The 22,268-nt window shown below is 60.0% G+C and overlaps 4 protein-coding genes across 6 annotated transcripts in view; 2 read left to right on the top strand and 2 right to left on the bottom strand.

Moving 5' to 3' along the window:
• The window catches only part of TMPRSS13 (transmembrane serine protease 13), a 22,705-nt gene extending 6,291 nt beyond the window's left edge, over nt 1-16,414 (bottom strand). The window contains exons 1-2 of one of the 3 annotated variants that reach the window (XM_052786646.1): nt 16,073-16,414; nt 227-398 (exon numbers count right to left, since the gene is read on the bottom strand). Coding sequence is in view for 1 of the 3 variants with exons in the window: in XM_052786645.1 (XP_052642605.1) it covers nt 227-398; nt 5,679-5,699 (193 nt within the window). In the remaining 2 variants the exon portion in view is untranslated. Of the gene's footprint in view, nt 1-226; nt 399-5,057; nt 5,158-5,678; nt 5,897-16,072 lie in introns of those variants that run through there. The other 2 variants (XM_052786645.1, XM_052786647.1) reach the window with 2 other exon arrangements.
• Nucleotides 1-22,268, top strand: part of LOC128141648 (T-cell surface glycoprotein CD3 epsilon chain) — a 134,443-nt gene that overhangs the window by 45,972 nt on the left and 66,203 nt on the right. The window lies entirely within an intron of this gene.
• IL10RA (interleukin 10 receptor subunit alpha) lies at nt 10,844-15,240 on the top strand. The gene is made up of 7 exons (XM_052786643.1): nt 10,844-10,992; nt 11,966-12,086; nt 12,212-12,390; nt 12,684-12,850; nt 13,188-13,338; nt 13,526-13,650; nt 13,780-15,240. Exons 1-7 carry the CDS (start codon nt 10,929-10,931, stop codon nt 14,767-14,769), a joined length of 1,797 nt encoding a protein of 598 aa, XP_052642603.1. The 5' UTR covers nt 10,844-10,928; the 3' UTR covers nt 14,770-15,240.
• SMIM35 (small integral membrane protein 35) lies at nt 15,589-22,268 on the bottom strand. The gene is made up of 7 exons (XM_052786670.1): nt 22,178-22,268; nt 21,491-21,682; nt 19,072-19,188; nt 18,733-18,766; nt 18,377-18,506; nt 17,186-17,784; nt 15,589-16,472 (listed from the first exon to the last, which is right to left on the bottom strand). The coding sequence occupies exons 2-5, from the start codon at nt 21,504-21,506 to the stop codon at nt 18,401-18,403; spliced, it is 273 nt and encodes a 90-aa protein (XP_052642630.1). The 5' UTR covers nt 21,507-21,682; nt 22,178-22,268; the 3' UTR covers nt 15,589-16,472; nt 17,186-17,784; nt 18,377-18,400.

The raw sequence follows: 22,268 nt of genomic DNA, 5'->3' as shown, positions 1-22,268 counted from the left end.
CACACACACCGCACCACCCTGTGGCGTCCCCCCATCCTGCCACGGTCACTGTCCTCCCCCTTGCCCCCGGCACCCCTCACACCCCCAGGGAAACACCAGCCTGTGGCTGAGGCTTGTGCCAGCTGTGGGCACAGGCACCCATTCCCTGCCTCTCTCCATCCCTCCCCACCCTCGGTGGGACCGGGGCCAGGGTGGCCAGAGACCACCCTCGGCACCATCCTCTTACGTGCGCTCTCACAGGTCGTGCAGGGAGCCGGGGCTGGGCTGGACTCCGGGCTGTAGGGCTTGAAGCTAATGCCGAGGACGCTTTCTCGAGGCTGCGGCGGTCGGGCACTGAAGATGTTGCTGACTGTGGAGGCATGGAGGCTGGGAGGGACACTGCTGGGCGATGCCGTGGTCTATGAGCAGAGGAGACTGTTACTGGCAATGACCGATGCCCACCAGAGAGTCCCTGCAGAGTCCCCAGGTGGCCGTGAAGGCAAAGGCGACAGGGAGCCGAGCTCCCCAGCAGGGCCAGCCGTTGCCACTGGTGGCTATTCTTCCACAGTACCAGGAAACGCATGGAGAGTTACTGCCACGGTGCCTCTTTCTGTACCACGGAGCCCGAGCCATACCCCCTCCATGACGGCTGAAAACCTCTTTGTCACAGAGCTTTTCCCCTTTAGGTGGCTGCTGGCCAAATTTCCCAAACCGATCTCTGATCAGAGCAATCAGCCGGGTATTTGGCATCGGGTCAGTCATGCTGTGGCCCAGTTCCACGGGGCTAGTGCCCCAATTTATGCATCTATCTTTAATTAGCCATTTGAAAAATACAGTGCAATTTCCAGCTGTTATTTAGTAATACTTAATAATCAGTGTTTTCCAAGCCCTGAAACGTCCTGCACCCTGGAATGCTGTTCTGCAGTTGCGTCACTCCTGATCCATGAATTTGCAAAAGAACATGCATTTGTTTCCTTTCCTCAAGATACACTCTTCCCAGCGCTCCATCAGCTTTGATCAGCTACAGAAGCGAGAGCCTCTCATTTGCCTTCAGAGAGGATCTGTGCACAAAGCCCACAATAAATGCCATTCTCGCTGCCATTCGTAAAATCTTATACACATCTTTGGCAGTAAGAAATGGCTGTGTGCCTTGCAGAAACTGCAAGGGCATCGCCAGCCAGCCCACAGCACTGAGAGCCCGGCCTGGGCTTCGTTCTCGACAGGTGCTTCCCACACTGCCTCGCTCCTCCTGCCCGCCGTCTCCTGGCACTGCTCCCAGTGGCACGCAGCCACGACCGACCGCGTTTGCACTGGGCTGTTCAAGGGAAGCCAGTCAAATTTGGACTACGTCTGTCTCTACAGACAACCTCGCTGCTGTCCCGCAGAAGGGGCACCCAAGGGAGAAACGGAGCTGCCATCCTTTGGCAGCAGAGTGCAGCCAGCTTGGCACTCACACCCCAGCCCACCTCCCAGGAGGTGGGCTCAAACACACCCCTCTGGAAACCTGTCTCTGATTTTTGGCCCTGCAGCTGCTAGAGATCATGTTTCCCCACAACCAGAAAAGATCCCTTTCCCTGCCAAGCTGGCGAGCAGCACCTGGGCTGGTGCACGGCTCTGGAACGGGCAGAGAGGACGGGGACCTTGGGCAGAGCAGGCTGCCACTACCGAGTCATCCCCTTCCAGCTGGATTTTCTCTGCCCTCCTGTTTCCTGCTGGGAACCGAGGGCCGTAACGAGCACGTCGGGAGCCTGCTCAGGCTCATGCTTTGTAAATACGGCTGTGCCCTTTCTTGCAATGCGGTGGTGTAACTTCCTGGGCATTATCCCATGAGTCACAAACCCTGGCGTGGCCACGCGTGCTGCCCGCGCAGGGTCTGCCTCAGCCCCCGACCAAACATCGCGGGGGGACACGCACCACCTCTCGAGCTGTGCCTCCGTAACCGCTCGCAGCCCCGGAGCACCAGCCGCAGAGCCGGCAGGCACAGCACCCCGGGCTCCCAGGGAGGCTGCCTGGCCACCCGCCCTGGCCAGCGGCGGGGTGCGCAGGGCCACCCCCCCGGCACAGACCTCCTCCCGCCGCCCGCGGGGCCCTTGGCACGGGCACCGCTAAGGTCTCCCGGCCATTGAGAGCCACCTTCCCGCTCACGGCCAGCGGCTCCCCAGCCTCCTGCACGTACCGGGAGGAGCAGAGGCAGTTTCACAGCATCGCCCATCCCTTCTCGCCCCTTCCCCGTGTGACAGTGATAACAAGCCTGAATTTGCTCAGCCTGCAGCCGAAGGCCGGCTTCCCCTGTGCCTGAATTTCACAGCATCCGTGCGGGCAAGCCCGGGACAGCCATGCTGCAGGCTCGCCTTCTCCTGGGCTCTCCCAAAGGTGCCGGGGAGCCCAGGGGAGCCCCTCGGTGTGCTCTGCGGGGCTGGGCTGGCACGGCAGCCAGGAGGGCTGGGGAGTGCCCCGGCAGCGTCCTCCCCTGATGAGTCTGAGCAGTCATGCCGGTGGGATTCAAGTTCTTGCAGCAAGTATCACACGTGCACACCGTGAAACATCCCTGGGTACCTTTGGTGCCCATTGTTAGAAAGCGTACGGGATCAGCAAGAGAGCCAGAGCTGCTGCAGGTCCTGCGCCACTGCTTTGCAGAAACAAAGCAAGGCAGAGATGCCAGGAACCCTTCCTAGGAAAAGAATTTCTCTGGTCTATGTGTAAACGAGGTGTTTGTAAATACCCAGACAGTATCATTTACATTGGCATTTGTATGCTATCTCCACATGTCTGATATTTCACCTGCCTCATCCTGCAGCAAGGGCAACCCTTCGGTTATCAGATCAGCAGAATTACAATGCTGTTAAGGACAAACCTCCCCATCATACTAGAAAACGCAGCCCAGCTTCACCAGTAAGCCAGTGATGCTGGATGCTAAAGCATTTCCATCTCCAGCGTGCAAACGTTTCAAATTAACACGTAAGTATTCTATAGTTTAAATTGCTCTTACTATTCTTTAGCAGGAAACACATGCCCTTTCTTACTCTCGGGTGAACTATTAGCTACTTATTTCTTTAAAAGTCTAAAGTCCAAGTAATTTTTTTCTGTCTATCGCAGAAGCTAACAAAACTTTTACCACAGGCTCCCGGTAACCAGCATAACTGGTTGCTGTTCGTATAACCACTGGAGCAGAGAACAAACAGCAGCGGCTTTACAAAGATATTTCTGTTAAGGAGCGTACATTACCCTGGTGAGTGAGCTGTGACTTCTGCCCACAAAACCTTTACTCACCCTTTGCTGGCTTTTGAATAAAAGTCAGACCCGGAGCCGTGCCTATCTCACACGTGCGGCTGCGGTTTGAGCCCCTTTTTCTGACGTCCTCTCTGTAAGTGTTCCACCAGCCACGACAGTGTTAAGCACTGCTGTGGGCTGGCATCTGAAAGTCGGGCGTGGGGAAGGGGAGAACAACCGGCTCCTTTCGGTGGCAGGCCTGACTTTCAGACAACTGGGGAGGAGGGATGCTGGGGATGTGCGGGGGACTGCTGCCCAGCTCTGCTCACGTCATGCCTGGCCCAGGCTGCCTGGGGGATGAGCAGACAGTGCCAGTCTGCAGCACGAGCCCTTTGCTAAACCTGTCACAAGCGTAAACACCGCCTCGCTCTGCTCTGAGGCTTTAAGCAGAGCTGGGAAAAGCACCTAACCCGCAGACAGCAGCGCTGGGGAAGCCCATCCCCTTTGCACCGTGAGCTACCATGTGCACTGACCTCCAGCTCGACTCGCTGCTGCAGAGGGCAATCACCGGGTGAAAGACCCAGTCCAGGCTGGGTTCAAGGCTCAGGATCCACGCGTGATGGGGATGGAAGGCCGGGAAACCAGCCAGCAGTCACCCATAGTTTCGGAGTGGGAGGGAGAGCAGAAGCAAGGCAACACCTGGGGTGTTGCAACCAGACCCAGGTCCCAGCCATGTCTCAGAGGAGCAAAAGGGCACAGGGACTACCAAAAATGTGGAGCATCAAGAGTGGAGGGAGGCAGCCTGGCTTAAATAAGCTGGAAGGAGCTGCCTAAAGAGGTGATCATCTTTCCCAGCTGAGCTCAGCAGCCTGCCCCTCACCATCGCTCTCTGCGGCTCACAGCCCCCTTGTTCGGGGCAGGGAACTGGCTCCTTCACCTGGCTGCGGAGCCCTGATTGTCCAGGGCGGATTAGCTCAGCAAGCACACAACAGCGACATTGTCCTCGTGCTCCCCTGGGACAAAACCCTCCCGAGTCTGTGAAAGGCCCCGTTCCCTCCCAGTGACACCCATCCCACTCGAGTGCCGCAGCTGAGCGATGCCTCAGCGGTGCCTCCCTGGGAGGGGGCAGACCCCCCAGTCCCAGGGACAAACCGAGCAGGAGCTGCAAGAGGACGCTGCCGAGACCCGGATGCCGTAAAGCGGCAACGCACGGGGAAGTGAAATCTCAGAGCACAGAAGGGCCATTCTGCAAGTGCAGATGACAAGCCGTGTTGATTGAGTCAGCCCAATCTGGCCAGGGACAGGCTGCCGTATGCCAGTGTGAGCAGCCCTTCAGGCAGGGATCAGAAAATGTTCCAGGGGGTGAATAATCGCTGCTCACCCCGTTCCACGGAGGGGCAAACAGAGGCACAGAAAGATGAAGTGACTCTCCTGCAGTTGCAGAGCCAAGGGTGGCACCCAGGAATCCTAATGGCCCATTTAATGCAAGTGACAAAGCCAAGGTGGCCCGGTGGGGATGCCCAATACTGGGTAATTGTCTCCATATGTGGGCATCCCAATTCCTGCCCTGCTTTCAGCAAGACGTGGTGCTGCTGCCCACTTTCAGGGCCACCCAGAGCCGGGATCACACTGCAAGGCAGTGCTGGGGGCAAGCTGCCCCTCCCTCAGGACACAGCCAGGATCTGGTACGAGCCCACTCTGCCCCTGCTCCTGGCTGCCTCTGAGGCACCTGCACGCCAAGGGGCAGGAAGAGGGTGGCTTTTACAGCTGGCCCTGCCTCCCCTCGAGCCCCATCCACCCCGTCACTGCCGCCTTTGCATGTTCCGGATGTTGCTGGCACAGCCAGCAGCGCTCTGCGCGGTAATTACCTGCTGCCTCACCCGGGCAGGCTGAGCCCACTGCCCAGCCGGGGATGGATGTTTTCCTCATGACAGGATGCTCAGCAAGGCCCCATGGCCGAGACCGAGCAGGACCCAGTCAACCCAGCCCGAAAAGAGCATGAGGAAAACTGCCAGGAGAGCGGGCGAGGGAGAGCAGCGGGGGCCAAGGCCACCAGCGTGCTGCCGCTGCTACTGATGTGCTGGCGGGAGGTGCCAGAGGGCTCAGGATTGCACAGCTTCCGTGGGCGCCAAGCGGCACCAGCAGCGCCAGCCCGCTCCACCAGCCTGTACCCCCCCAGTTCACAAATTTGCTCCAGTGTGGAAAAGCAGTGGTGCCAGGGGCCCCCGACGCCTCCTCTGCCGGCATGGGGCTGACACCAGGGATGCTGGTGGCAGTCCTCCTCCCTCCGTGTGCCGAGGGGGTGCCAGAGGCAGCAGCCCCACAGGCAGCTCGCCCCGGGTCCTCCTCTGCGAAGGCAATGCCCCAGAGAGCAAGAGGCAGAAACTGGGCGCTCCACCAAACCCCGAGGAAAGCAGGTCCGTACGGCCACAGAACAACCCCCGGTACTTCTAGCTGGGTCGGAGCTGGGGGAGCTGCCCACGCCTTACCGGAGAGGTTTTCCCGTCCATCGGCCGCTGCAGGGCTGGGCTGGGATCACAGCTCCGGCACAGCCATCCTTCGCTGCGCAGCGCGGTGCAGAACAAAGTCAGGTCCGCGGGGACGGGGCAGAATCTGTTTGGCGAGCGGGCTCGTACGTCAGTGCCAGCGCCGGGTGCGGAGGGAAACCAGTCTGACCTGCCGCCCGGCTCTACCGCTGCCTGTTTCCCAACTGCTCCAGGCACAGCGTGCAAAATACCTGCCTCTGCTGCCGGTCACCCCAGCCAGGCCCTGAGGAACGCTGGGCAGGGGCAGCAGGAGCCTCAGCTGCTGCCAAATGTCTGGGAGTCTGGGAGCAGGTGGGGTCTGGCCCTGGGAGAGAGCAGCATCCCAGGCACCCGGGGCTCCTCACCACTCTCCCAGCTGCTTGCCCACCCAAGGCCGCCCTTCTCCACTGTGTGCCTGCCCCACACTCGCCTGCACCTCTCCTGCCCCGGGCCGAGGGCTGCACGCGCCAGCAGAGGATGGGAGAGGAGGGGATGCGCAGCCATGTCCAACCTCAGTAAAAACCCTCTCATGCGCCCCGGGTGACCGAGAAGTCCAGAATGCCCTGTTTCAAGGGAAAAGAAATGCCGTTTCCCTCTAGTTTCTCTAGAGGCTTTTTCACTCCTTTGCTAATGGAGCAATGCTCTCGCATTGTGCAAGGAGAAAGCAGCGGTCTCCCACTTCCTTCTGTGGGCATGAGCCAGGGGATGCTTTGCTTAACCCAGAACTCACATTTGGGCGAAACAGGTAAAAATATCCAGACTAAAAGGAAAAAGGCCCAGCTCCACTGTGCGCTTTCTGATGTCCAGACCCCGGACCCATGACCCTCAGTGCCACACGCCCCGCTCGCCCCAGCCCCTGGCTGCCAGAGGAGCGGCTGCAGGGCGGATGAACAAGGCTGGTGGGGAGCCTGTGCCCGCACTCCTTATCGGCCGGGGCTGCACCGCGGTCTCTGCTCTGCACTGCGCAGCAGAGAGGCGGGATGGTGCTTCATGTGATCCAGGCTGCTCCCAGCTTCGGCCAGTGTGTGGATGAGCAGCCTCTGGGATAAGAGGTCATTGCAAGAAATGGCCCCCGTCCTGCCTGCCCGCTTGTGAGGGCTGGCACTGGGCAGTGTGAGGGCAGTGCATGGCTCGACCGGGAGGAGGGCAACCTCTTCGATGGCTCAGTCCTGGGAGGCTCTGTCCGACAGCGTGGTGCCTCCCGTGAGCCCCATCCCAACACTCTATTTTCCAGGCACATTTCTCCTGGCATTATTCATAGCGTAAGTCCCTTATTCATCCGGCTCCCCACCCACACCTGCTCATCGGAAGCGTAGGAGACAAGCAGGGCCGTCCAAGCTTGAAGGAAACCTGCTTTGAAGCCCCCTTGATTTCAAGGCTGAAAAGCCCAGGATGGATCCCGCTGTCCCCTCCACCCTGCCCCAGGGCTCCCCATCCCGTCCCTTCCCAGAGGGGTCAATTCCTGTCCTTCTCCTGCACACAGCCTGGGGCCAAACCCCGGTGGCCAGAGAGGGGGATCAGGGAGCTTGGTGGAGAAGACCGACACCCGAGTCCATCCTGATCTTGGTGTTTACCCCTCTTCTCTTCTGGCGAGCTCATTGTCAAGCCCTTTGCCTGCCTCTTTCCAATGAGCCCACCCAGGGCCTCGCTGCCCTGGCAGGTCCAGCACGTGCGCTTCAGCGCACGGGGCAAACACTTGCCCGGTGGTGGCCACGAGCCAGGCCACCTGCTCTGGGGATCCCCTGCTTCCAGGGTGGTTTCTGAGCCAGCCCTCGTCCTGCAGCGCACTCCTCCCTAGTTTCCACGTGTAGGACTAACAGCATTTTGTTTGCTTTTTGCAGCTACCCCATGCCGCTGAGGGCTCTGCCCTGCTGGGGTGCAGGGACGGAGGGAGGCATGGGCTGCCAAGCAGGGAGCTATGTCCCCTGAGCTGGCCTTGCCTGCATGCCTGTGCAAGCTGCCACGTCCTCTTCTGAAAAGGGATTCTCAGAAAGTAGCTCCAGGAATGATTGCTTGCTGGTGTTTCTACAAAGCCACCTACGGAAAGCAAGTTACAGAGAACTGTTGTGTCTGGGCTTGACCCCATCAACCTGATGTTAAATGTCAGGCATGTGCAACACCTCCCAGGTGAAATCCTCACAGTTTCTTGCTGGTAACCGTTCCTATGAGCCCTGCTGTACCCTCCCACCCTCCCAGCTTGCAGACCGAGGCACAGCCGGAGCCAGAGCCGGCACTGCCAGCCCAGGAGAGCCCGGCGGCACCTCTGCTCTCTGCTCTGACCTCCAGGCATGAGAGAACTGGGAAGGGAAGAGGATAACTCTGCTCTTCCAGGCAAGGTGCTTTGTCCCACGGCAGGGCTGTGCCCGCGCAGAACCAGCCCTCGGGCCCCAGCCCTGCGCCGCGGGGTGCAGCGTCGCTGCCAGAGCCTGCCCCTCCGGGGCTGTACGACCCCCCTGCCGCCCTGGGCAAAACTCCGCGAGGTCTGCAGTAGTGGAGGGCAGGGAAAAGCAGAGACCAGCTCACCCAGGGGTTCTATGGGCTAGGTTTCTCTGTGGTGGTGTCCAAGAGGAGCTGCAGAGGCTCTGGGGAAAGACCTGCTGTGCAGTTCTGACTCAGGTGATTTCCAGGTTATTAAAACCAGGGCTATTCCTATTCAAAGATTAGTCAATTATTTTGAAGATGAAAAGGAAACTCAGCAGCGTTCTCGAGGGCTGGTTTGACCCGTGAACTCAAAACCTCTCCTGCTGACATCGAAAAAGTGGGGCTGCTCTTTTCTGCAACACCCTGGTTTTAATGCAGTGCTTCGGGTGGTCAGCAACGCCTGCTGCAAAGCTTGTCTGCGATTATCGCTGGCTCCCCTGCCTGTGCTGGGGCTGCAGGGGCTGGGGGTGCCTCAGCACAGTGCATGCCCACGGGACAGGGCTGCATGCTGGGCAGGGGCTTCTGTGCCCACCTGCCTCAGGCTGGGAAGACAGGTCTGCCCTTCTTTCCCTGCGAGACAGCGGCTCCCTCCCTGGGGCCCCTCACAGCAGAGCTGGTGCCAGCAAAGGTAGCAGGGAGATGAGAATTCTGCTGCCTCAAGGATGCCAAGTGGCATTTCATGGAGGATGAGGGGAAAGCACTGACAAGACAGGGAAGCTGGGCAGCATCTGCGCTGCGAGCCACAGAGCGGGCAGCGTGTGGGGACACCGCTGCGCCATCCCGCCGCCAGCTCCTCCTGTGGCACCTGGCAGTGCCCGCACCTGCACAGCAGCTCAGGTGCCAGCACGAGCACTGCGGGGTAACTGTGCTGCTCACGATCTGAGGGTTCTGCAGAACTGTCATTTCTGCTCAGCCCATTTCATTTTCCCCGAAATTGCCAACCATTTCTCCCAAGCCTCTGAACCGCCTCACCTCTGAACCGCCTCACCCACCGGACCAGTCCCACGATGTCTTTTCCACACAGCTCCCTCCTTCCACATTTTTGGTCCCATTGCTTTTGATTTTCATTCCTTTACATGAAACACGAGCTGTGGTTTTGTGTGGGATGGGCTGTGCTTCACCTCAGGACTCCTAAATTCAGTGGATGCCAGATCTGACTCATGAGCTGACAGCAGAGTGACAGGACATCAGCTGGTCTCCCAAAGAGGGGAGAATAAAGTCAAGCTGGGGTGAAGCCAGGGAGGGGATCTGCTGCTGGAGTCCTCATTCCCTGCCCATTCCTATGGCTAGCCCTCAGCAGAGGAATGGCTGTTGGCGAGGGAGAGACTCTCCCCACTGCTGGGCACCCAGCACCACCACCCCGTGCCTGTATTCCCCGTGGCCCTGGCACAGCGGAGCCGAAGCCGGCGTATCCCCAGGTGCCACAAGAGCCAGGCAAGCCATGGTCCCGTACCCGAGGTCCTGCCGCCAGGTACCGGAGGACAGCTCGGCGGCACCGCTGGACCCAGCCTGCAGCTGATGAATTTGCTGGTGCTCTAGCAAGGCTGTGAGTTCATGGAAGCCTGTGGGCTTTAGCAGGAAGGATGAGTCAGGGGACAGACTCTGTTTAGAGTCAGGGGAAAAAGCAGAAATCTCCCACTTTGGGCATTTAAGGTGGCTCTTTGAGGAGCCATTCTGCTGTGGCAAAAGGCACCTGGGGTTCTGCACCTCTGCACCCACCGAGCCAGGGACTGCTCTGAAGCTTTCTGAGGCTGTCCAGAGCACTCTTGGTTTTGCTTGCTCTTTTTATCTGTGTCTTTTCCACTAATTCCCCAGTGGGAAATCCCTCTTCTCAAGACAAATCGCTCTCCATCACATGAGGGCTCCTGGGTTTGCACAGGCCCCAGGAAAGCCCTCGAGCAAGCTCTATTGTAATTCTGCCTGCCAGAAGGCAAAGCAGAGGACCCGCAGTCCACTCGGTGGTAATTCAGGTCCTAGCACCTGAGGCCAGCGTCACCAGACCGGCAGGACATTGCTGTGAGGCCAGACCCCCGCAGCCACGTGCATTGTGGCCGTCTTGGGGCCCCGGGTCGAGCCGACAGCTGCCGGAGCCCCGGGGACAGCTTACAGCCCCCTCCGCCGCACCCGACGTCAGAGCTTGCGCTGTCACGCACACGCGTAGGCGCTCGCAGGACACATAACAGCCCAGAGGCTGTCACTCAGCCCCGGAAGTGGGGAAAGGCGAACTGCGGACTGAAGCAGCAGGGTACGGGCTGAGCCCAAAGGAAGGGAAAGCAAGAACCCCCTCCCGGGGCTGCCGGGCTCCCCAGGGCTGGCTAGGACCCGACCGGCTTTAGCCGCTGGCAGGACAGGACACTGGCCCGAGGGGACACTGCTGAGCGGGTGCTGTGCTCGGTAAAATCCCGGTGACAGGTCAGCCTAGGTACTTACGCTCAGCCCCTGTGCTCTGCTTTTAACATCTCATTTAATAATGAAGCAGCAGACGCACGATTTACTCTTATTTTCCCTTTCTCAGCGGTATACCATTTTGTTTAGAAAAGCCCCCAAAGTTCTTCCTTGAAGGCTGCCTGTAGGAAATGCCCAGCCTGGGCTGAGAGATTAGCTGTGGGTGAGTGGGTGGACAGTAAAGAAAAGTGGAAGTCGCGACACAGCTACTTTCCTCCCACTGCGCTAACGCCTCCGAGACGTCACTGAGCCAGCCTCTGGGGAAAAACAAGTGTTCAGCAACCCGCCAGAGCAGAGCTCGGCACCCTGCTCGCCCAGCCCAGCGCCCGGAGAGGATGCTAAGCCGGCATGGCCCCCTCCACCACAGCCCTGGCACTGTTTGTGGCACTGCTCCTTGCCTGGCGGACGGACGGTAAGTCTCTTTTGCCCACACCGCCCTGGTCTTTAGCTCCCCGCTCACTGTGCCCAAGCCCCACGGCTTCTGGCAGGCTGCTCCGCTGCCCTCCGCGCCTAAGGTCGCAGCACGGGGCTGGGGACCAAAACGGGGGAAGGCACGCAGGGCAGGCAGCGGGTGGAGCCGCTGCGGTTTGGAGCTGCAGGTCGGACGCCTTTGCTGGCTGGCCGGTGCTCAGGCTGGTGGTGCCCACAGGCTCCTGCCTGCTTGGAGCAGTACACAGTCAAGGTTCCTTGCTCACCGCTCACTTTTCTTTGCTGGTTGGGAGCCTAAAGGCTGTGTTTGTTAGTCCTCAGGCATCAGCCTTGCTGATCTCCACCAGTGCGGACCACGGTGCCTTGTATTGTGGTGAAATGCCCTGGTTGCTAGCGCGGTGCTCTGCTGCCAGCCATCCTCCCGGGGCACCGGTGCAGCTTAGTGTTTTCTGGCAGACAGCGGCTGCTGAGGAAACCAGCGCAGAAAGGGTGAACAGATGTTATTGAGTGATGCTTTGCTGCCAGGTGACAATACCGAAATTCAGGCAGGAGGTGTGAAAAAGTCTCTTTGTTCAGACAGCAGACAAGCAAAACAGGAAAGCTGAATCCAAACAGAGCTGCTAGCAAATGACAGGCGTGGTCACGGGTGCAAATACAGCAGGCTCCCTTCTCAGGCCAGAAAAGCACCGAGATCCTCTTGGCTGGGCTGAGCTGGGCTCTCCCCAGAAGAGAGAGGAAGGGAAAGAAGGGGTTGAGCAAACACTGAAACTTGGAAGTGGGACAGGCCTGGGCCAATCCTTGTGCTTTTTGGGTGGGTGGTCACTGCTGAACGCAGTGATCAAGCTCCAGGCGAGCCATCGAGGGGGCAATCACAAGGAGCTCTGCCCAACTCTTGCGGGCACCAGCAGGACGGGATGATGTGCAGCCTCACCTAACGCTTGCCTTCGGTCCCGCAGGTGAGAAGCTGGCGAGCCCCACGCACGTGCGCTTTGCTGCAAAGATAGCGCATCACCTGCTGCGGTGGGAGCCAGGACACAACCCTCCCAGCAATGTCCGCTACGAAGTGGAGTACAAAGTGTGAGTACAGCAACAGGGGCACAAGGGGGTTCGGCCCCTGCCTGAGATCTGATATTGAGTGCGGTGATACCTGAGTCACTGGTGCCTGCCCACACTGCTCTCACTCCAGGCGCTTCTCCCTGCAGCTACGGCACGAATTTCTCCTGGACAGCCATCCCAAACTGCATGAAGATCTTGGGGCACTCGTGCGACCTCACATACTACACCCTGGATCCTGCCCTGCGCTACTATGCACGGGTCAGGGCCGTGTCCAGAAACCACACGTCCCCGTGGCAAAGGACCAACTCTTTCTCCCCGCAAGAAGGTAGGTCGGGTGTCTGCCTCCACTCTTCGGCAGGGGGCAGGAGGCTTTGAGGATGACACAGGTCAGGGTGCCAAACTGCTTGGGAGGAACTTTGGGACACATGAGAGCAGGGATATCTCTCTCTTCCTACTGTCCCGGAGGGCAGCCAGGCTGCGGGATGGGATGGGACAAACCTAGGACGGGCGGCACCGGCTGCAAGGAACCGTCAACAGCTCCATCCGCTGCTGCAAAGGCTCTTAGAGCTGCAGACAGGAGAAAACCCTAACGCACTCTCCCAACTGACTCGTTTCCAGCCAGCCTGCGCCTGTCAGGCCAGAGCCTCTCTGTGACAGGCAACACCATCCACGTGCAGCTGCAGCTGCTCTTCAGGGCGGGCAACCTCACTGTGAAATACGACGACATACAGAAGCACACGAGGCGATACCGGGTGTATGTCAGGAGGGCACAGGACAATCGGACGGTGAGATGAGTTGCTGGTCCAGTGCTATCCCCATCTGTCATGCGCAGTGCTGCTCAAGTTGAAAAACATGGTTTTAAAGTACAGTCTTCTGTAAAACTTAATATTGAGCTTTCTCACAGCCACGACATGGCAGAGAGATTTCTCTGCACGTTTTATTGCAGTACGTTCCCCAACTCTTGTTGGGATTTTGGGTCTAGTTACTGTCAGCCGTATTGCTAAGCACCCTGGGGACTTTCCCCAGGGGACAGTGGAGGAGGAGGGAGGAAAACACGGGGCCCAGCACTCCCGCAGGAGCTGGGGGCTCTCAGGTACCAGCCCTGTGCTCTCGTCATTGCAGTACGAAGTGGTGGAGACCACCCCAGAGTTCAACGTCAGCAATCTCTTCTGGCACACGGAGTACTGCATCAGCGTGGAGCCCGACGTGGCCAGCCGGCACACCCGCACCACGCGCACCAACGAGCAGTGTGTCACCATCGGCGAGAGAGACAGTAAGTGGTGGGGGAGCCAGGGAAGGGGGGACCTTGCGGGATGCGGCTCCTCCTCAGCCTCCTGGCCCTGGGGCTGCGGGAGTCCGCACCAGGACGGCCGCTCCACGCCCCTGCTGCAGGGCCTTCGTGCTACCTGCACCAAGGACTCTGCCCTTCCTGCCTCACCTGGGCATGTCCTCTCTTGCAGGGAGCGCAGAGCTTGTCCTGAGCACCGTCAGCTCCTCCTTCATCACCCTGTTGCTCTTGGGTCTCCTGGGGGCTCTGCTGGTGTGCACCTACATAAAGAAACCCATGAGGCCACCGTCCGTCCTGGTAAGGCAGCCAGGCATGCGGCACCCTTTGCGGCCGGCGTGAGGATGCAGGCTTTGATAGCTCTTGGGAGAGGCAGGCAACAAACAGGGACGAAGCACGGCTCACTCCCCTCTTTTCTCTCCCTCCCAGAAGTCTTTCATAAAACAGAGCTCGCTCTGGGTGGAGCAGGAATCCTCATCCTCAGGCAGCCCGGACGCAGATCCTGTCCAGCAGCTGTTCCTGTGCCAGAAGGAGCCCCAGCAGGACAGTGGCCCTGACGGCAGCACCGGCACAGCCCAGCTGCCCGTGGAGAAGGGCTGGAGGCTCCCAGCATGGCCCGAGGACTGGGTATGCCTGCTGGGGCTGGAGGCCAGGGGGAGCGGAGACAGCAGCTGCACCAGCACTGACAGTGGCATCTGCCTGCACACCTCCTCCTCCGAACTGAGCTGCTCCTCAGGCCCTGAGCCCCAGGGCTACAAGCGGCAGCTGCCCACTGGCGACGACAGCGGCATGGGCTTGGAGAGCGCCTGCCCTCGCCCCACGTGCTCCTCCGGCAGCAGGAACGCCAGCCCTGCGGAGGCCAGGCAGCCCTGCAGAGGGGAGCTCAGCCTCTCCCCTGCCGCCGGCCAGGACGGCCAGCAAGTCGTGGAGTTCCGCGGGTACCTGCAGCAGTCCAAGGGCATGGTGGAGCCGAGGCAGGACCCAGCCAAGGGGCTACCCTTCTCAGGCTGTGCAGGATCCCCGCAGGACCCTGGCAGCACTGACGTCGTGCTGGATGTAGAGTGCTCCGAGCTGGCTGTGGCCAAAGGGTACTTGAAGCAGTTCTCTCCCGAGCATCCCCGCAGCCACGCACAGGACCTTGCTCCATGGGGCACCCCTCGGGAGCCCACTGCCTGGGACTTTTCCAGCCAGGTGGGGCCCCAAGCCCCGACTCTGCTGAGCTATGGGGCTCCAGGTGCTCCCTCGGCCTCCAAAGCCAGCCCCGAGCTCCTGAAAGCTCCCTTTGACCTGAGCATCTTCAACACTGACCTCCTGGGGACGCTGCCCCTCACCTCCAGCCTCAGCACCAACAAGTGGCTCACGCTGCAAATCAACCCCCTGAGCCTGCTCAACGGGGACAGCAAGGACAGCCGCCTGTGAGCCATCCCCGTGCTGGGGAGCGGGTGCCTGCCAGCCCCACACGCTGTCCCAACTACCTCTTCTAGCCACTGCCCACGGGGAGCAGCTACTCCGATAAGCTACCGCCGACCCCTGAATGTTAACGCATCAAACTGAGCAGTGCCCCAGCCGATATTTGCCCGAGAAGCACCAGCTCAGCTACTTATGGGGCTGCTTTGGCCCCGGTACTGCTGTGGCCAGCCTCCAGCGTGCCCTGCACCTTCCCTCCAGCCAGTCTCTGGTGTAAAGCTGATGATACACAGGGATGGACTGCACTGGAGGGCCTCGCCCCCGCCTCCTCTGACCACCAAGGATACACACCAGGATGTTGCCAAAGGGCGATCCTGCCTTGTCTGCCCTCCCCAGCAGCCCAGCGTGGGCCATGCAGCCCCTGGGCTCAAGGCCACTCTTGGGGCCGGAGCCGGGGCCAGCCCTGTGCTTCCCCTCCCCGCTTCCCCTCCCCACTTCCCCCTTTCATAGGCAAGTGCCGGGCTCCTCCAGCTGACGTCCGTGCTGCTGATCCCATCCAACCTTTCGCAACATGGATACCAAAAGCAAAGAGCAGCCTGACGTCAGCCATCCTGCTGCTGGGAGCATGGAGCTCCCACCCTGGCTGGCCTCACTGGGAGGGAGCAAGGGACTAACCTGACTGTACAGAGACCCTTCAGCATTCAGCCCCCATGGCAGAGACCCAGGGCGCTGGCTACCTCTGACGGGGTGCAGGATGCATGCAGCAGCTGCCGTATGAGCCCAGCATGAGCCAGGGCAGCCCTGCCCACACTATAGTCCACGTTCTGCCACTATTGCATACAGACGTTATTTATTCTATTTAATTTGTAAATACAGAAAGGATGTGGTGTTATTTATTTGGTCCATTCATCTGTGCATCCTCTTCTAAGGTCAAGCTGCGCTTTCCGTTTTCAGCCATGGACTCTGCCCTGCAGCAAAGGGCAACGTGCCTTTACCTCACACAGGGAAGAGTGTTTCCACCTCTCAACTGGCAAAACAGGAGAACAAAGCCAGCCCACTGAGAGCTTCACACTCATCTGAGGACCAGGGTAGTTGTCCCAGGTGAGTGTTGTGTTGTGGGAGTGTGCACTAGAGGAGCAGCAGGGAAAAAGACCCAGGCAGCTTGCGGTGATTTCACAGGGACGTGCTGTGCGTGCGGCACGTCCCGTGGGTGGACCACGCACCAGGGAAGGACAGGAGCACTTCCAGGGCACAGCAGAACAAGTCGAAACCAGGGGGTGGGGGAATAGTTTCTGTCAGAACAGGAACGACTTACCGTGGGCTACATTTGACTACTACCAGGTCACTGGAGAGTTTTTCCAAAAGCCGCTTAGTTTCCAAGAACCTTCACGGCAGGATAGTCCCATTAAAACTGTTGGTGGAAACCCAGCTCGGAGAGTACTTTTTTCCAGGTGAAAACATGAATCACTGCAGTCAGGAGAAGGGTTGTTGATGCATTGCTACATTTCCTTCTGTTACATCTGACGTTGCACTACTTGCACTTAAGATAAGCTCCCTGCATCATGCAGAGGGCCCGGCTGCGACAGGCGCCCCGCTGCACCGGCGCTGCCAATGCCAGCTGTGTGCATCCTCCTGCCTTTCCATTTCCACCATCTCTTCTGCCTCTGGGTATTTTGGGGGTTGGGGCTTTTTGCTTTCTTTTTTTCCAACTTCCTCTGAAAAACAGAATCATCAAAACTAAGCATGACTTTTTTTTTTTTCTTTTTTAAATGCTCCTGACGTCAAGCTCTGCGGCCGGATCCCGTGCAGTGCTGAGTGCTGCCAGTTCCTGCCCACCACGAAAGGCTCCAGCCGGCAGCATCCAGGGGCAGCACCTGGGGCCGAGAGAGACGGCATTACCCTCCCCCTCCACAAGCAGCCAGGGGTCTCCTTTCAATGAAACCCAGATGAGTTTGCCAGAAAGCCACAGACCATGTGCTTTGGCTTCAATAGCCGAGAGCACGGACGGTCCCTCCGACTCTCTGGAAATCCCGGATGCTCACATTTTCCTGAACTAAGTCACAGCCTAACACACAGAGGACATTCAGCTCTAACTCCTCTGCGAGCGGCTCTCCTTCTCCTGCTCTTGCAGCGGGGAGCACCGCACCTCGGCCACCCCAGCAAGGGGCTGCACCCGTTCAAACACCTTTCCTCCCCCAGCACCCTGCGAGGAGCAGCACAGCGGGCACGGGGAAGGAGAAGGGAGGGGGCTTGTGGCCAGCCACCAGCTGCCTTGCAAGCCAGGGTGCAGGCTGAGGCTCTCCGCTCCATCCTCACCGGTTTCCCTAGACGCAACCGCACGGTCTCCCAAGCTTCTCTTTGTTTTCCTTCTGAGAAAACAGTTTGCAAAGAAATGGTCCCAAAGCCCCCGTGCCTCACCAGCCCTCACCTGCCAGGCAGGGATCCCTCTCTGAGGGCCGCAGCAGCTTTGCCAGGGCTGCTCTTGTGCTCCAGGCGCTTCCACGGCTGCTTGCTCTGCCGAGGCTGAAGGCGGCTGGCATGAGAAAGCCCACAGGGGCTTTCTGAGGTGTTTGCTTGCACCATCAGTGCGGAGGGCAAATTTCCACATTGGTCTAGATATTCAACCGAGGAGGGAAGTCTGAAGCAGTCTCATTTCCCTATGGCATTTTCCCCTGTTGCACAAGACCAGCTGTCCAGTTCTGTGGCTCATTGCTGTCCTTTTTAGCTGGTTTCCTGCACTCCCACTGCCCTGTTCACCAACAGCCTGGGCATGCAGCTGGCTGGTCCTGAGGACTGGGGTCTCTCTGAGCTGTGGGGGTCCGTGGGGAAGGTGTCTTTTCTCTCCAGGATGTGTGCTGAGGAAGTGTGGGATAAGGCAGCTCCCTCCTCCTCCATCTCAAGCAAGGGGAGGCTGGGCCAGTGCACCAGCCTGGGGATGGCAGCCAACCTCCGGCACCTACCTGTGCTGCCTGTGGCAGGGGAGGGCCAGCAAGAGAAATGCACCTGCAGGGAGCAGCTGGAGAAGCTCTTTTGAAAACAGAAACTGCACCGTTACAATTTCAGTAGAAATCCAGCACATTCAGGGGCTGTTTTTTAAAGAAGCAAGAACAGAGGAATTCCCCCATGGCCAGTTTTGGTTGCTCTTTCTGTTGATGCTAGAAGGTGGGTGTGAGGCAGCATGGGGAAGCGGTGCAGGGAGCACACGCGCTCCAGCCCCAGCCCCCAGCTGCCTTCGCCCCCAGCCACATGTCCAGTCCCAGGGCAAGGACAGTGGGGCATGAGGAAGGAAATGTAAACCAAAGCCTGCACTGGGGGAGTGAAACAAAAGCAGAGCCCAGGGAAAGCCCCTGATGCCCCACAGGCATGGGGAGGACTTTTGCAGGAAAAACCTTGGGACTATCCCAGGGAAAGCTGCAATGACCAGGGGCTACGAGGAGGCATGGAGGCTCTGGGGCACAGCACTCCCACCCAGCGCCTCAGCTCCCCGCAGAGGCACCCACTGCTGCAGCTGCCCCAAGCACCAGCTGCTCCCAGGCACCTCGGGGCAGCCGCACAGCGCTGCTGCTGCGGTGGGCTGCGCTGGGGGATGTACACGGCTGGGGACCCGCTCATCCATCACCCGCACACCAGCCTGGCTTCCGCCTCATGGCCCCCGGTCCTGGAAAGGCACATAGCTGCTTCCCGTCCTGCTCAGCAAGCCACTGATGCTGAATGGCGGCACCAGCTCCACCGCCACTGACCCCAGCCCGCTGCAGGGAAGGCAGAGATGTCAGTGAGCTGCCTGTCCCCCCGCCAGCCCACAGTGTGGGGACTGTCCCTGAACAGCCGGGACTCCCCAGGGCATGTCCCAGAGGGGCAGCACCTGCAAACAGCAGAGCTCAGTGGGTTTAGGGACTGGTGAGGGTTTGCGACACCTTGGCACCATGCAAAGGGAGCACCCAGCCCGACCCAGGTACCCTGCACAGCCTCACTTACCAGGTATGGTAGAGGTTGAAGACCAAGTCAGGCCCGTGGGAAGTAGGAAGGAGAGGTGTCAGAGCCGTGTGGTGCCTTTGCTTTGCTGCAAGTCTGTGCGGCAGCATAGGGATGGGCTGGACAGCCAGCGGGACAGCCAGCTGCACTGGGACATCACTGTGCATCCCCCTCCTTGGCCTCTGCATGCCTCCAGCTTGCCCCAGAGCCACCCTGCACGCCAGTTTCCCTAGCCCCCAGCAAATGTCAGGCATGCTCCCCACGCCCCAGGCCCTGCAGCCCTTTTCTTCTGAGCCCTCCCTGCCCTGCTGCTGCCTGTCCCCCTGCTCTGCCAGTACTCACGGTGCCAGCACTGGCCCCTCTGGTACCACTGGATGAAGGTGTAGCCAAAAAGCACCAGGATCAGCAAGGCCAGCCCGACACCTAAGACAACCCCAAGCACGTTGATGGGTTCTTGCCCTGTAAAGCAGAGGGAGAACGGGCTCTGCAGTCAAATGGTTCCGGGAAGCTGTGGGTTCTGATCATCCCCCAGGGGCAACAGGACAGCTGTAGGGCTGGGATACGTCCCTCCACCCCGTGCTGTCCCTATGGCATGGAGGGACTGCACTCCGTGAGGCTGTTGAGCGTTGTGGCACAGAGATTTTTGCTACCCCCAAAGCCCCGTGCTGGAGACTTGTGATCTTGGTTGCACAGCCACCGCCTCTGCTGTCCCCCAGTGAGCCAGTGGGCAGGATGGTGACCCGAGAAGGGAGCCCAGAGGGGAGTGGGGGTGACCCACTGCCCTCAGCCTAAACAGGAGGGGAATGGCTGTAAACAGGAGTCCACATTCCCCATAAGCAGGATCCCCTGCTATTCCCGCTCCCAGCCCTGCCGGGAGCTCAGCCGGACCCCAGGCAGCTTTTGGCTGTGCCCAGGGCCCATCGCATTGCACTGTGGGTGGGGAGCTGGCCACCCTGACGATGCCTGTACCCCCACTCCTGGTCCCGTGCCCACTCCTCCTCGGCTGCACAGGGAGCTGTTGGCAGTCAGCAGGGTTTAGCCATGCCATGTAGCTGGAATTTTGGCAGCAAAAGTGCAGGCAGAGCGGGGAGGTAGCAGAGCAGGGCTGGGGCTGAGGAGACACTTGCTGGCTGCCACCTCCCGCAGCCGGGCTGCCCTGTGGCTCTGGCGCATCTTGCCAGCCGTGCCCTGGCAGCACCCGGCTGAGTGGAGAAGACCCAGAAGAGCAGAAAGGTGCCACAGCTGCAGCACTGGTGCTGGCTGTCCCAGTGCTCCCGCAGCCGTGCAGTGCCATAACCCACTCTGTCCCCACGGCCATCCCTGCGCAGCTGTGCAGGCCCATTTCTGGACAGGCAGTTCCCTCTAGAGGATGCATTTCTCAGGGCAAGCAGGTCCTGCTACAGGATGACGATGATATGCAGGAGCTCCGCACCCCCTCCATCCCTCCTGTCCACACCGCAGGGTCTGGCAAAAGCAAGCGCCAGCCAACACTCCCGACATTGTCAAGGGGACACCAAGGTGCCCAGGCACAGCCCAGCTGACGAGCAGCTGTTTCTCTGCTGACCACAGGTTGCATGCTGCACAGAGGAAATCTCATGCAGTGTACAGCACAGGGCTGCAAATCACACCTCTCTGGCTGCTGCCAGCTCCTGCTCTCCCAGACCGCTGTGCAAACGCCGTCCTGGACCCTTCTCCATTGTCACAGTCGGCTCCTGCACACCTGCCTGCACCCCAGCATCCCCCCCGACCCCGCCACGGGGCCTCCCTGACCAGCAAGCTGCCCACTCAGTCCCAGTATGGCCCATTAGCAAAACACAGGCAGGGGTGGTGGTGGGGACAGCTCTGGGAGCTGCTGTGCCCAGGAGGGGACAGCAGGGTTTGGCCACTGCCCCGGCACATGGTCAGCCCCACAGCGCTCCCCTGCCCACACAGAGGGCTTGGGGCAGGCACCCGGTACAGAGACTGGGTGCTGTGCCTTGCAGCATCAGGAGTGAGGTGGCAGCGGAAAAGAATGACCTAACAGCAGCTAAATTTAGACAGATGCCGGTGGAGTGAGAACATTTCCCCTGTGGTCACAGTGTTTACATAGTGAGCAAGGTCCCAGGTCATCCTGCAACCCACAGCACTTGCTCTACCTGATGGAATCCCGCAATCAACCCAGGGAGCTGCAGAGCATCTCGCTGCCAGCTTCCAAGTTGTGCTTGGAAGACGAGCAGGACCAGCCTGCCCTTCCCTTCTGCTGGGCCCTCACGGCAGGGCTCAGGAGGCCAGGATACGTGGGCAGCCAACGCGCCCTGCTTCTGCTGGGCCAGGGGTGAGCTGGGAGCCCTGGGACCCCAGGCCCTGGCATGGACCGATGCGGGTGAGGTCAGGGAATCTGCTGCAGGAGTGACTCATGCAGCAGGAGCTGCAGGACAGGAGGAGCATGGTGCAATAGCCTCCCTGAATCAGCCAGCTGCCGAAACTGCCCTCTCACTGTGCCTACAGCTGGTGGGAGGGTGACAGCTTCATGACCGGCCCCTGCCCTGTGCCGTGCATGGGAGGTGCTCCCTGCCCCGACACCCTCCGGAGCAGATGTCTTCACATCCCAGTGAGATGCCTCTGAGCAGCACTGCTCGAGGTAGAGCCACACCAGCAGCTGAGCCCCGAGCCCCAGCTCCACAGACAGCAGAGGGGAGGGGAAGGTTACCAAGCCACTGCCCGTGCCATAAAACATCCCCACCTCTGCCCCACAAGGGAAGAAAAAAGGCCATCTGCTCACCTGCCCGGAGGTCCATCGCCCAGTGCCGTGCAACAGGAGCTGCTCACGGCTAGCCCCAGCTGGGAGCTGCTGCAGCAGCGGTGAGCACTGCGCCTGGCACGTCCTGCCTGTCCCCTCCTCTCCCTGTGACACAGCCTCCTCACCGCCTGTCCTGCAGCAAGGCCGGGCACCGCTCCTCTCCCGCCGGTTCAACTGGTTCCCAGGGGAGAAAGCAGAGGAGCTCCAGCAGACGTAACTGCTCGTGCGATGGACGGCACATCGCCTGAGCCCCAACCCACAACGGCTGCTCCCGGCCCAGCCCAGCCTCCCCACCCGCTTGGGGAAGGCATGATGCCCGACCATGAGGGCAGCTCTGCCCTCCCACTGCTGGCAGGGACAGGCAGCCAGGCAGAGGTTGAACTGGTAGCGCTGGAAGCCCAAGGGGCAGGGATGCCCTGGACACAGGGGTGTCCAGCCCTGGCAAGGTGCCCAAGTGGCTGTGTCCTCCTCCTGGCAAAGAGCAGCAGCCGGGAGGGTGGCAGGGAGGGTCCCACACAGAGCCCGGGCTTGGGTGTTTGGGGACACCTGCAAAGGTTAGGGCCCTGTGCAGGGCGAGGGCACCCACAGGGAGGGCAGGACCCCAGAGTGACAGGGCGTCCCCCACCAGCTGCCCCCAGTCACAGACACCTCCTGGTATGGCACACTTACGGCTGCATTCGATGATCTTCTCAAAGCCCCGAGCCCCAGGGTTCAGTGGCAATCACCGCCTGCTTGCAGAAAGGGGGGGAAACCATCTCCC

The sequence above is a fragment of the Harpia harpyja genome, chromosome 4 (assembly GCF_026419915.1).
Source record: "Harpia harpyja isolate bHarHar1 chromosome 4, bHarHar1 primary haplotype, whole genome shotgun sequence".
Taxonomy (NCBI): Eukaryota; Metazoa; Chordata; class Aves; order Accipitriformes; family Accipitridae; genus Harpia; species Harpia harpyja.
Note: the sequence above shows the minus strand (reverse complement) of the source record. Positions and strands in the feature narration are given on the sequence as shown.

Coding starts and splice junctions, on each gene's coding strand:
- IL10RA (XM_052786643.1), top strand. CDS start 10,929: ATGGCCCCCTCCACCACAGCCCTGGCACTGTTTGTGGCACTGCTCCTT. Junction 12,851..13,187: donor GGGCACAGGACAATCGGACG/GTGAGATGAGTT, acceptor TCGTCATTGCAG/TACGAAGTGGTGGAGACCAC. Junction 13,339..13,525: donor CACCATCGGCGAGAGAGACA/GTAAGTGGTGGG, acceptor CCTCTCTTGCAG/GGAGCGCAGAGCTTGTCCTG.
- SMIM35 (XM_052786670.1), bottom strand. Junction 18,767..19,071: donor GAGGGGCCAGTGCTGGCACC/GTGAGTACTGGC, acceptor CTACTTCCCACG/GGCCTGACTTGGTCTTCAAC. Junction 18,507..18,732: donor TTCAACCTCTACCATACCTG/GTAAGTGAGGCT, acceptor CCTTCCCTGCAG/CGGGCTGGGGTCAGTGGCGG.